The sequence below is a fragment of the Falco cherrug genome, chromosome 1 (assembly GCF_023634085.1).
Source record: "Falco cherrug isolate bFalChe1 chromosome 1, bFalChe1.pri, whole genome shotgun sequence".
In the NCBI taxonomy this organism is placed as follows: Eukaryota; Metazoa; Chordata; class Aves; order Falconiformes; family Falconidae; genus Falco; species Falco cherrug.
In genome coordinates this window covers 59,842,937-59,856,959 of record NC_073697.1, presented here as the reverse complement: position 1 = coordinate 59,856,959, position 14,023 = coordinate 59,842,937, and the positions used below count along the sequence as shown (strand labels likewise).

Sequence of the window (14,023 nt, the reverse complement as noted above, 5' to 3'; positions counted from 1 at the left end):
TGACAGGGGGACATCACACCTTCTTCCGAAGAATCAAGTGAGAGCGTTTTCCCCTCTTAATACCTTTTCAGCAGCGCAAGCTTGTGCAGAACATCATGCAATCCAGTGGAAAGAGATACTATTTATTTCTGAACTGGAATAGACATATAATCAGGAAACCTGAAAACAGACTAAAGCTTTTGTCATGTTAAGAAGTTAACCATCATCTCGTGTTGAAAGCAGGTCCTGTTTATTATAAACACTTGGGCCAATGCCTCCTCCCCCATCCCCCCCAACAGCCCACCAACAAAGAGGTGAACAGAAGGACACCACATGGATCCATCACTACTGCTTGACAGCATGCTTGGTATTTAAACATAAGTACAAACTATACTGCTTCAGTCCATTCACATAATTTAACTCAAATAAATGCTGAATTTGCCAAATAATCCCTGCAAATCCGTTACAAGAAATAAAAGTGAAATAATGTAAGTTGGTGTCAGTGCAACTGAAAGACAGTATTTGACAACTAACATAGGAAAACCTATTGAAATTAGAACCACAGTAGTAAGCTTTAAAAATAGCAAACTTTTTGACAACTTTGAAAAATAATCCAGATGATCCTAAATGAGCACATACTTTTCTATTTGCTTCAAATTTAAATCCATAAATTCTAAAATTTCATTAATTAAAAGGACCATTTCAAAAGGTACGGTAAAACACAGCATCTAACATAAAACACAAGCTGGGGGATTCAAGTTTCCCACAGTGGTGCAGGTAGCTCCCAGTGATGCCACAGGGAATTACCTGCAAAACCATAAACCAGAATGACCTTTTTGGTTTGCATTTGACTCTGCTTCACACAAACACTGTTTATTACAACTGCCATAAAAATGAACAAAAGCAGCACATACATGAGCAGCAGCTCCTGCTTAAAAACAATAAGCACAGCACATTCCCCCCTCAGCCAGCTCCCCATGGAAAGTATTCCAGACTAAGCCACAAAAACTTAACAGTGAGCTTTTGAATGACAGGACATCATGTGCTCTGTAATCTACAGAATCAGTCAAGTACTTACAAGGTTTCTTAAACAAATTGATCATGCCTACAATTTCAGTCGAAGTCAGAGAAACGGCAGACTTGATCTTCTCTGAGGAAGAAACAAAAGCCATGAAATCACCAAAGAGAAGGGGTTTTTTGGCTTTTTTTCTTGTTGCTTTTTAGACAACTCTGAAGGACATACTATAATGTGATAGGAAGCTTGTAGGAACAGCCTTACAAATCAAACTGAGCATGTACTTCAGCACTCTTTATTTAGCACCCTCCCTGTGGAAAATGCTAAGGGAGGTTTTAACTAGCAAGAGCCAAGGTGATTTCAGATTGATAGCTAAGACCTCCTGACTGATCTTTCATGCCATATTAATTTGATACATTAGTTTATGTAACCGCTTTTTGCTCAGTCTTTCCCAGCTACAAAGCCAAAAATAGCTTACCTTTTCTACAAGGGCAGTAAGGCATACCTGGAATACTAGACAACTTTTTATAAGTGCTATGAATAAGAGCAGTGGTTTTTAAAAAGTCAAAAAACCCACTGTCATTATATTATCATACATGTTTTCACCTTTACGAGAACAGTTTAATGTCAATAACTACCATGAAATCTGGAGGCTGTGGTTTCCAAGAAAAACTGTGCCAGACACTCGTATTTTCTGACGCATCCTATAGTACCATGAAATGGAGACAAGCATTAGGCAGTCTATGTTATCATCATAAAAGAATCGACAGTGATGCAAAACCCTCTTAGAAAGCAATAAAGTTTTGAATATAAAACCTAAAAAAAGACTTCATTATGCAGTTTTCAGTCAACACAGGCTGAGCCAAAGCCTACTACAGTACTTCTCTGTGCTTGGGATAAAACTTTCCATGGCTCCAGTAGCAGCTTTCGCAGAAGTGCCAGTCTTCCATAATGCATCTTTGCAACCAGGATTTAAGGGAAGATATACCCAGTAAAGCTAGGCTCCAGATAGGTAGTTTAGCACACAAATGGGTGGTCTAATTTTCAAATCTCCCAGGAACCAGGTAGCTTATAGAGCAGTAAAATCGTCTACAGGAAAGTCATATTTTAAATGCCATCTTTTCGATTCTTGCAAACTGTTCAAAGGAATGTTTTACAGGTTTTACCCAAAGACCAGCAACAAGTGGCTAAGCTTGGACCTTCACATCCCAAAGGTGTTCAGACCAAAAAGTGCTTCCCATAAAACTCAAGATCTAGAGAAAGATTGTACTTTCTTAATGTGAAACCAACGAGATCGATGGTTATCATCTGGTTTAAATGGAGGTCCTTAGCCCTTGCATATCAATCACAGAGACTTTTGAAGTCAGTAAGATAAAGCTTTTAACAGAGGAAAATTTTAATTAATCCATTGTACATAGTGCATTTTATAATCTGGTTTCTTAAATCTCCCTCTGTCAAGTCAATCAAACCCACAGTCTATTTGGAGAAACGTTGAAGAATCTCAGGCTGTTCAGCAGCCTCATTTTGCTATGCACTGGAAATACAAATGTATAGAATCATTTATCCAAAACATAGGCAAATGGGTTCAAACTGAAAATGTGAGAAGACAAAATAAAAAGCTTGAGAGTAATATCCTCCTGTTGCTCTCTCCTCTGAGGTATCTCACACTGATTTTTTTCCAGTAGATATAGCAAGATTTATGTGTAATAATGACTTTAGCAACTTCTTTCTTTAGGGACACATTTTATTTCATTAATGAAAGATTCTCAGGAGCCAAGAGAATGACTTTCACCCACTTTCATTTTTAATTAAAAAGACCTAAAAAAAAATAATAAAAGAAGATCAGAGAAATTAAACTACTCTGGCCTGACAAAATGTATGGCTTTTTGACCCATCTAAAAGGGCTGCTTCCTCCACTGCAGCAGCTGGCAGACCAAGATTTCCTGCACCAAATAAACCACTTCACCCAGCCCCCTCAAGCCTTCCTCCTACAGCACTGCACTAGATCTAGCATCCCTCCTAATAGCCAGCAAGCCGGGATTAATTCAGACCATGAGAGCTTACAATAGGCCTCAGGACCGTCAGAAAGGCTGCGTAGCTACTGGAGCAAACACCCTGTGGATCATAGCTGTGGTCACGCCCTGGGCACATTCCTCAGCTATTCAAGTCCTTTGCAGTTTTATCACTTCAGACCTCATGGTTGAGATCCACCTTGGAGACCAACAGATGAACATTACAATACGGAAAAGCATAGGTGTCAAGAGGTACCTCTTAGAGGCACTACCTAAACTAGCATCAAAGTTGCAGATGCATGAATGACCATGAAAAAATGTCCAAGCCCAGGACAATTCACAGTGTTTAATCATCACACAGGGTTATCAAAGGACTTTTTGTAACATCAAAACATCACTCAGATGTTTTGAGGAACAGCATCACTCAGACACCATGCATGAAGACAAGTGGTGGACAACCCTGTGATGAAGAGGTAGAAACCACTCTCCCTATAACTTCCTAATATCAGCTTTATCTCAGTCACACCCAAACTGCCTGCCATCAGTGCCACAGCCTTTCTCTGTGTAAGCAGGGATGAAAATTGAAACCCAAGTTTTTCTTACACATCAAAACATTAAATGAAAGAGAGAGTTAAATGGTGGTGAACTGACAAAATTAAACTGTGCAAAGCTTAGAGAGAAAAATAAAGTGTTTTTTTTTTAACTAACTTACATGACAGTAGGTTTTGATTATTGAAGAGTGTAATGCAGTAGACATTTAAAAGGTCCTAGTTATTCCCCAAACAATTCCAGTTCATGTAAAATAATTTTAAAAAATGTAGACACGTGGAGTGGTTTGCTTTTACATTTTCTTCTGTGGAAAGTAGTTAAATAATTCACATCACTGAATGGGCAGTGATGCCAACCACCGATGCCAAACTGAAATTTTTGTCCCATCTCACCAGCTTAGCTGACTTCATTTTTCATCTTGACCTATTTCAGATGTGGCAGGAAATCGAGACAGTGGGATTGCTAAAACCTTGTCATTGTAGTTATTGGAGGTTATTAATGCTACCATAGATTTGGCATAGGCACTAGAACTTTAACTCAGGAAACGTACTTGGTCAGAAAACTTACCTGCTGGTTTGAAACCCCACAGATGACTAACTCACTCAAGTGGTCCAAACTACATGCAGTCAGTGGAGAATATTGAAGCTAGTAAGAGAAATCAAACGAGAGTGGCAGGCAGTTAACCAGGCGAAAACCTCTTCACTGGAAGCCAGGAAGTGTCTGAAGGGTGATTAATGATACAAAAGATGGGATGCATTATTTAGACAAAACAGGTCCCACTGGAACTACTTGGGAGTCAATGAAGAGAGCTCTCAAGCAGCGTAGTCAGACTCTCGTCTCTCATTTGTTCCTTGAATGCTGGTGGTCCAAAAGGAAAAACTCTCAAGTTATCATAAGAAATTTGACAATATATGGCATTTGCAAAGGTACATACAGTCATCCACCTCCAACCCGCTTCTTCAAACAAGCTCTACTTGATAATGACCAATACCCCCTGAGTGTAGTCTTGAGAAATATTTTTTTTCATTTTCTTGCAAGCGGGCAGGTGCTCCATTTCCAGATAAACAGTCCCAAAGGCATGGTCCTTAGCAGCAGCAAAAGCACAAAGTGCCGAAGGGAGCAGTGTCTCCCTGGAGATGGGCATCTCTACCCCGGAGTGGGCACTGATTGCAGAGCGCCTACCAGCGCTCTCCACGACAAGCTCTTCTGAAGGCAGGCAGGGAGCACCAATTTACCAGTTTTCAACCCAACACCTTTCTAAAACCCTGACTTTGTGCAAGCAAAGACAAAATGTTACCTTTTAGATTACCAGAACTCTTGGTTGGAAAGAAGCATCCCTTGTATTAATCAACATCCTTGCAGCAAAATAAAACCTGGCAAGTGTTGCTTCTTATCTTACTAAGCCACAAACCCTGTTTAATCTTGCTCCATTATTGTCTTATCTATGAGCAGCTAAATTTCTACCAGGTTGGCATAACTAACCAACTTATGTTGCTGTGATTTTGACATTTAAAAAAAAAAAAAAATCTGTTACACAACCAGAGCAGAAATAAAAACACTCGAGCAGCTGAAAGAGTAGAGCCAAATAAGAAGTGCTACAAAACAGGAACAGATTTAGGAATAATGAGGTCACCTCACACCTCAACACGCATGAAGTTATTCTGTTCACTCAAATAACTTCACATTCAGTAGTAGTCACAGCACAAAATGCCACACTATTTTAAAGAGACAGAAGCATTTTCTATATTTTGGCCGACTGGAAAAAATGAACACAGAACAATATTATCATGTGTTAACCTTCCAGGCTTCTCCTGGCTTTAGAGATGACAAGAGAAGTGAGGAGGGAGAAAAATGTTCCCTCCTTCCTCAGCCCTTCTAAGTGAGACACCCCTAATCTGACCATGTGGTTGCAGCTCCCGAGCATGGAGCAACTGGGGCATCTACGGTGCTTCAGAAGCATCTTAGATGTGCCTGCTCGAGCACTCAGGTGCTGCCATGCTGACAGCATGAAAGACCTCCTTCTCACCAGGTGTTCTGACTTTTCAGCCTTCCTTATTCCAGAACCTACAGCCTCTTCTCTATTTAGCATGGGAGAGATACAGTATTAGCTTCCCACCAAACTGTCAGATCACACAAAAGCAACATTCGGTGCCCTGTGGTCTGGTAGTGCTGGTGTTAGGGGTTCCCTGGGAGTGTGGAGGAGGAGAAGACTGGTGGGAGGCAGGAAGGCGAGGAGATAGGCATTCAGGTGACCGAAGATGAACAACAACTGGTGAGCGGACAAGAAAGGAAAGTGAGGGATCAACACAAGATTAAACCAGTCTAAATCTTCATTGGATTGGTAACATCTGAGCAGCCAAGAACTGAGTGGTTTGGGTTTTTTTTTCTTTTTTTAAGAAGACTGCAGAGACCACGCTTTCCTGAAACAGAGAGGAGTGCAGCAGTCCGTATCTAAAGAAAGAAAGTTCTAGACATAAAGGTCACTCAAAAAGAATGACTGCCTACTAAGCTAAAGCCTGACATTGCTATCCCTAAAAGGGAGTTGGTATCTAAGCAGATCCAGATTGGAATCACTGACTCATCCACCCTGGGCCTTTAAGGCAAACTGGTGAAGGATGAAGGGCTGACAAAAGGAAAAGAAGGGGGGAGGAAAATAAGGAGGCAGAGAGGATTTAAACAAGATTAGCTACATGTGAATCCTAAATAAAGATTAAAATCACTGCCTCGTGGATTTTGGGATTTCTGAAGTCAAGGTCATGAAATCAGCAGAGAACTGGTAGATCATGAGTTTGTATGCTGACTTCTCTGGGGACAACTTTCAGCAGTGTTTTGACTCTTCAGAGCTACCATTGCACAGCTCTTCCAAGCTTTTTAAAACCATAAGGAAAAAATGGTGTTTAGTGGAGGCATCTAAAAGTCTCCACTCCCATTCCCTAATTAGCTCAACCATCTATTTTAATACAAAGTCCTTCCCTAAAAGTCTTTCTATTGTTTATACACCCTGCTGCCCCCAATGGAATCAAGCACGCGTAAGAGGTGAATAGCCTGGGTCTGCTCTGATGCACTAATATGACGAACATCATTGTGGAATGAGCTTGGACGATCTTGCTCACCTAGTTGTTAGTTGATATATATATCATTTTATATATATATATATATAAAATATATATATCATTAGTTGATATAGATTACAAATCTTTAAAGCCAGAGAAAGCACTGTTAACTTCTGTTTCTCTAACTAGTGCTCAACATAGGTCAGATTTCTTAGCAGTTTACCAGGCATTTCAGTCTTCTTAGTAAATGTTTTATGTTTTTTAGAATTAAGACTTCCATAAGAAAGTTCAGTATCTCTTCACTTATTTCCTCCTACTCTCAACTGACTGAAATGTAGGCTTGTCCATTTACAACTTTGTATAGACATCACAAAGACTATATAAATTTCCCTTATGTACTTAATATGAATTAAAATCTAGTAAGCTACTGGTGATGATGAATGCCTTTCATTTTCATTTGAAAAATTTTTAAACTGTATTATTTGGTCTGTTAATTCTAAAATTGCTGGGCCAGTTTCCTTGGAAGGGTGCTAGTTTCTATGAGGGCAGTTGGAATATGACTAGGGAAAATAAGTAAGATGTCTTCAGCCTATTTAACATTTAATAACACTTCAGCAGAAGTAAAATATACAGATGGTATTGTTTTAACTAAGACGCATTCAACTAAGACACCAAAACCCCAACTGAGGAATTCAGTTAAATTTTCCTCAAGCAAATTCGTGAATGGGAACCTTAAAGAATTGTTTTCTTTATGATCTAGTTTTCTATAATTCCTTCCTATGTTTCCGTCACTGGAGATTTCCTTACGGTGGCTTTCTTTTTATAGCTTAAGGGAGGAAACCCCATAAGTCTGGGAATAAAAAAGATTATATTTTGAAACCTTAAAGATAGTTTCATCTTTCAGTAATAAACTTTGATTTTTGCTGTGAGACTATAGAATGAAAGGAGTAGGGTTATTTAGGAGTCTCTAAGTGTTTTCTAGGACAAAACGTTGCCAAAGAAAGTTCAGATTCAATATCAGGAAAAGTTTCTGAATAAAATATATTAAACAACTGGACACATACATGGAGTGTAAGAACATGCACCTTGACAAGGCACTCAGAAATATAATTAAATTAACAGTCCTACAATTAAAAGAGGAAAACCAAGATAAACTGAATACAGTATTGCTTCTCAGAGCCAGCTTCTAGGACCCTTTTTGTTCACCAGATACTAGAACTAAGCTGAACACTGCTACAGCTTGAAATAATGGGGAAAAGGAAAAAAAAGAAAGGGAAGCAAGGAAGAAAACACGAAATCAAATCCTGCTGTAAAAACCTGTAACTTAAACTTCCTATACAAATACTTGAATCTTGCTAGCCCAAGCATTCAAATATGCTCCAGACCATGTAGAAGGACACTGGGAGACACATCTGCAGTAAGAAGGAACTGCAAAACCAGCCTGGTCAACTCTACAGTTTTCAGACACAGGCACAGGCACAAACAGATCTTTGCAGTAATTTATGAGGAAGGAAGAAGCTTCCCCTGTAAATAAACTGAAAATGTGTTCTGTCTCTTTAATTTGCAACCGAAAACCCAGGGTTTTTTTACAGTACCTGAATCATCTGTACCCAGTACCTCAGAGTTAACATTTGGGTTAGTATTGCTTTCAGCTGCAGCCATTTTTTTTTGTGGGTGTTTTTGTTTTGTTTTATTTTTCAAATGTTACTGAAACAAGAAGTATAGCAGAAGACATTTATATAGCCACTGAGATTTTGAAATCAAACACAAGGCTAAGTTTCCCTTATTTCTAAATCATTGTTCATGCACTAAATTGTCTTACATTTTAGGTTGCTTTAACTGTGCAGTAGCAGTATTGTGAGGGTACATCAGTCATTACATTATGAAATCTTTAATACGTGAACATTATAGCTGTGCTTCATAACAAAATGCAGCAGTACCAGTAAGTCACACCTCCAAGGAGTCGCAGAGCCCTGTAATAAGAAAGGCACATTGTGCAGAACACATTTTCCATCTTACTGTCTATATTCCTTCCTCTGATCACTGATGGAAGCAACTAATAGTTTTATATAATTTTATAATAGATACCTTAAATAATATTTGTAGTATTTCTATTTAACACAATAAGCAAATAGTGCCATACATGAACACTATATTAAAGAGTTTAACTGTGTTAAACAGTATTATAGTATAAAGCACTATATCAGCTACCTGGATACTGTAGAAGGAAATATTTTTACAGAACATTATTTTCTTCAAATTACATTATCTAGTTGCATGTTTTCCATACTTTAAGTTTCACCAAGGAGTAAACAACTACATTAACAGGCTCAATAAATGGTGCTTTTACTGCCTACGTTACATAGGAGTATTATAACAGTGCATTATATCTTCCAGATCTAAAAAGATGGTAGTCATTAAAAATTACAGCATTTGCCCTTCTGTAAAACATATAGCAAGATTATAATAACAGTTTAAAAGGCCTTGAAGGGTTTTTCTAGTGACGCTTGCCTGTGGGTTATATAACTTTCATACTCTTGCTTCATCTCCAGAACCATTCTTTTTGGGGAAAAAGTGTTACTTGTAGACAAAAACACATGCAATATGGAAAAAGAGTAAGATACAAAACAGCACTATATGGCATTGTTTTATCCTAAGATATATCAACAAAAATTGGCAACTCAGCAGGACCCTGCAGTGGGAAACATTACCCAGCCATGACAGGAGTTCAGCTCCCCTTTCTACTCAAAGATAGAGATGATGGAACTGAAGAAGGACCTTGTCTTGTATACACCTCAGAGGTGCCTACTGCCAGCTCAGGACATCACAGATCTCTGAGAAGATCAAGGAGTGCAGTGATACATGAAGTAAAAATAATGAAGTACGCACGCGCAGATTTTTAAAAGCAGTATAAGTTTCTGTCTGAGCTGCATTTCAGCTAAGAGACTGATTCACATGGAGAGGAAGGCCACAGGGAATTTTAAATATTTGAATACAGACCAGATAGTCAGTCCATTGCCAGTACTGAATTTAACATGCCATATCATAATTAGCTGTGATATCTACATGGGCATCTTATTCTTTCAGAATTTTCTGAATATCTTTACCTCCCTCCACCCTAGTCAGCTGCTAAAGCCCAGGACTGTAGTGAGCTTCCAGCTCAAGAAAGCACTAAACCTTATTAAGCATGAGATTTTCTTTGCCCCAAATTAGGGCTTCTAAGATTATTTAGCTGCTGCTGGACACTTATGGCAGGACATCACAAACACAAAAGCCACTTTAGCAAAGTCAGGTCAGGATTTATGTCAGTTTTTGCCTGTCCCAAACCTACAAACCTGAATTGCTGACTACTCTTAAGGTCCAAATTTGGACTTTAAAACTCTAAAGTAGGGGCAGCCATACAAAATATAACTATAGGGGCTCCTTTAACTGACCCAGTTCTAAAAGGACTACAGGGAGCATAAATCACCTTTTGCCCTCAGATAATTTTGCTTACAGTAATCTTCATTGATACTGTCTCAGAATTTCGCATAGAAGAAATCAAAAGACCACAACTTACAGATTAACTAAATATAACTATTAAATATAGATTATAAATATATATTAAATTAAATATGTATTAAATATAGTTTATAATATATAATAAAACTAAATATAACAATTAAACTCTGGTTCAATTGCATAAGTTTCTGTCATCAGTGGGACCACAAAACATAAAAACCCAAACAGAACCTGATCTAAATTTTGTCAACATGGCTCCTGGCCTTGTGAAAAAATTGACTTGACACAAGAAATTTTGAACACATTGAAAAAACTCAAGAACCAGTCAGACTTCATAGTTTGGGCCCCATTTTGAGATATACCCCAAAATACTTCTGGTGAGTATGGAAATCTTGCTTGGAACTCCTGAATTAACTGGGAACAAAAACCTCAATTCCTATTATAACTTGGTATTTAAAATAAAGAAACAAATTTATTTAGAACCAAACAAAACTATTGCAACCAAATAATTTAAAAAAAATTAGCTCTGCCTTAGAAACTAATATATTCATTTTTCTAAAACTTTTAATCTATATTAAGCACAAAGATTCAAAAAAATATAGGCATCTAGAGGCTGAATGTAAATACTGCTCTGATTTTAACATAGATATAGTATCCATCTTATACAAGGGAAGTAAAAGCGTAAAAAACTATTGCAAAATTATCAAGACAAGTTTTTGCATATTGGGTAGCTTCCTGGGGAAAGAGAGCAGATGCAAAAGTAGTTAAGTTAAATATTGAGAGGCTTAAGGAACATGAAAAATATCACGTGGCAACTTGTTCTGTTCATTTGTTGTTTTATTTATAGTTGTCTTTCCATTATTTCAAAGCAAGTTGATCAAGATCAACTCTTCTTCAGCATGACAGTTATTACCTTTCAGAGGAAGCTACTGTTCAGGATCTTGTGCCATTCAGCCTCTCCAGGCTCTCTTGGAGATCCCCAAATTGTGCAGCTTTCACTTTATAACAGATCTACCCACTGCCTCCCACTTCCCTGCCAGTAATAATTAAAAACCCTAACCCTCTCAACTTCCAAAAGCTTACAGGTTGCCAGCCTGGTAGATATTAGGCATGGATCTCACAACTCTTCGAAAGAGAAGCACTGAACACCTAGACTCAGAAGCTGGGAGCCTCCAATTCCCTATATGTTGGCCACAGAGAGAAATACACATAACCCCCTAATGATATATGAAACAAGTATTTGATATTTACAGCATAGTTTTCAGACCATCAAAATCTTAAATTTTTTTACTGTAATTACTACTCTACAAGGATCAGCAGATGGGCTTAACCACACAAGTTTTCAACTCCTGCTGCAAAGTTCTGTGCAGTTCTGCAGACAGGGGGATTCAGTCAATTGCATATCAGAAAATGTTTTGCATGGAACTGTGAACATAATTCCAAATTGCTGAGACTTTCAGGTCATCTCCTTGGTTGTTCTTCTTTGGTCGTGGAGGAGACAAAGAAGTTAGTCCTTTCTAAGTAGGACACACCTTGGGGAGGCCGCACAGTGGGCAGACGTAGCTCTGGTAAGCACAGATGAGGTTTTTAGGGGGGATTTCTGCATGGTGCAAGCACAGAGCTACCCAGCTGAGCTCTGCAGCTCACTACCCCAGGTCCCAGCCCTGCACGGCCAGAGGCACCAGGTGAGCAAACCACGGATTAAACGAGCAGCTTTTGCTGGTGCATGGGGTCACTCCTGCACTGGGTTAGAATGAGGACACGACTGTTCTGCACGAAAGCAAGCTAAGGTTAAGTTGCAGAAGAGCATGAAATCAGAGTCCATTTACAGTGAAAGAATTCCTTGCTGTTTTTGTGATATTAAATTTGAGAAGACAACCAATTCATTCACACAAATAATATGTAGAGGCTCCACCAATTAAGGGACTTTTCACATTGAGGATTATTCTAACCATCACTAAAATTCATGGCAAGTGTAACACAAAGAAGTCTACAAATCTAGAAAATCAGTCATGAACAAATGCTACAACATAATGTTGATTAAACCAAGGTCTCTGTCTTCTTGGCAGGTCCTCTTCTTCATTAAAATAAGGAAATAGATTATTTGCATAGCTAGTTACTGCACAGTGATTCATTTCATAAAATCTTTGTTGTTCGTACTTCCACTAAATTGACTGAAAGAACACAATCAAATGTATCCATAGTCATCAGTTATTGTAAGAAAGAGATCTGAATTGGGTAAATATGAAGAACAAGAGAAGCAAAAGAAGGAGAACAAGAAATTATGGAATAAAAGTGGAAAAAAACAGCTTTGGGTGATACAAACAAAATCAGAAACTTTAACGGAATATAAAGAACAAAGGTTTTCCTATTCTTCCACTTTTTTTGAGGAATGAAAACAAAAAGTGTGCCTTAAAGGAAAACCGAAGCCTCTGGATGAAGCAGGATAAGGTCACCAATAAATATGAGTCTCAAGCAGTAAGCATTTTAACCTAGAAAATGCAAAATGGTAGAATGAGCTAGAAATAGGAGTATGTATTAGACAAAATAAAATATTGGACTTCAGTAAACTTGTTCAAAAATTGACTAACACAACATTTACAAATGATTTACAACAAAGAGAGTCTTTTGCATGTAGCAAAATCTTTACTCATAGTACAAATTACTTCCTATTAAATTTTTGTTCCTATTTTTTTCAGTAAAAAGCAGAATATTCTAACAACAGGATACGGGGGTGGGTTACGAAAGAACACTGGCTACACTGTCACAGAAAAAGCTAGCCTTAATTCTCTTGGAAGAAAAATGCTATGTAAGATTTATACAGAAATGTATGTCCTGCATACTTTATGAAATTAATATTAGCTAATCTGGAGATGATATTGTAACTGACCACTCTCATAGAGTGCTCTTTGAATATTTGTATTTTAAGCCAACAGGTATTGTATTTTACTTGGCAAAGTATAAAATGTGCTATTTGAAAACTGCTGTATTGCATGCAAAAATGAAATCTATTAAAAGGAAACAGAAGTTAGCTCAGAATCTGTAAACCTTACACACAAGTGGCATGGAAATAGGAGGTTAGAGAGAGAGGTAAGAAGTATCCTGCCTTCACAGAGCACTTTCCATTGGTGGTGGCATACTTTGTATCTTCCTGCTTTGAAAAAGTAGGAATGCATCCTACCTATAATAGATTAACAGAGAACATCTTGCAAATTGGTATTTCAAAAACATCTCTGTGTGTTTGGCTGAGGTGTAGTTGGTTTTATGGCAGAAAAATATCCTCATGGCTACAACCATCTCAAGAAAACAGAACCTTTTTCTTAAAAGTAGCCAATGTATTCCAGCTGACCATTTCAGAAGAGTTGTCGATGTTACTTGCTTATCATTCATTCTCTTGCCACATAACACACCAGTCAAACATACATTTTGGCAAGACAGTCACAAGTAAGGCAGGACTTTTAGTTAACTAATAGTCTTTGTTAACTTACAGGCTGATATTTGTTAGGTAGGACAGACTCTCTAAACCACATAAATAACTTTGAACAACAGAGCCGTATTGGCTTGTGCAAAAGCACAGACAGCATTTCTGCATTAGATAGACACTGAACCAAACGTGATAGAAATGTAGTGTAGAGTGGGGTGTTCGCAGAGAAAGTGATTGGTGAACACATTTTCCCTGGGACTACATTCCAGAAGAGCGACTCTAGGAAGAAATTATTACCTATCATTCACAATTCTGACATCCTTCCCAGGCCAAAAAAAGGGAGGGAGAGAGAGAGAGAGGAAAGAAAAGAAAATCTGAATGGAAAAACTTCTCTGCTCCTGCCGTTCCACTCTCAGAGGAAACACGCACAGTGCAGTATGTTTTAACAGTTTTCAGCTTCTTACAATACTTTTTAGAACTGAAGCGTCTA

At 38.1% G+C, this 14,023-nt stretch overlaps 1 protein-coding gene across 4 annotated transcripts in view; it reads right to left on the bottom strand.

The window, feature by feature from the left end:
- The window catches only part of CRACD (capping protein inhibiting regulator of actin dynamics), a 132,077-nt gene that overhangs the window by 55,670 nt on the left and 62,384 nt on the right, over nt 1-14,023 (bottom strand). For 2 of the 4 annotated variants that reach the window (XM_055703253.1, XM_027797338.2), the window contains exon 1: nt 1,058-1,125. The exons of the other annotated variants lie outside the window; for them this stretch is intronic. In XM_055703253.1, the coding sequence (XP_055559228.1) occupies nt 1,058-1,082 (25 nt within the window). In that variant the 5' untranslated portion in view covers nt 1,083-1,125. Of the gene's footprint in view, nt 1-1,057; nt 1,126-14,023 lie in introns of those variants that run through there. 4 annotated transcript variants of the gene reach the window in all.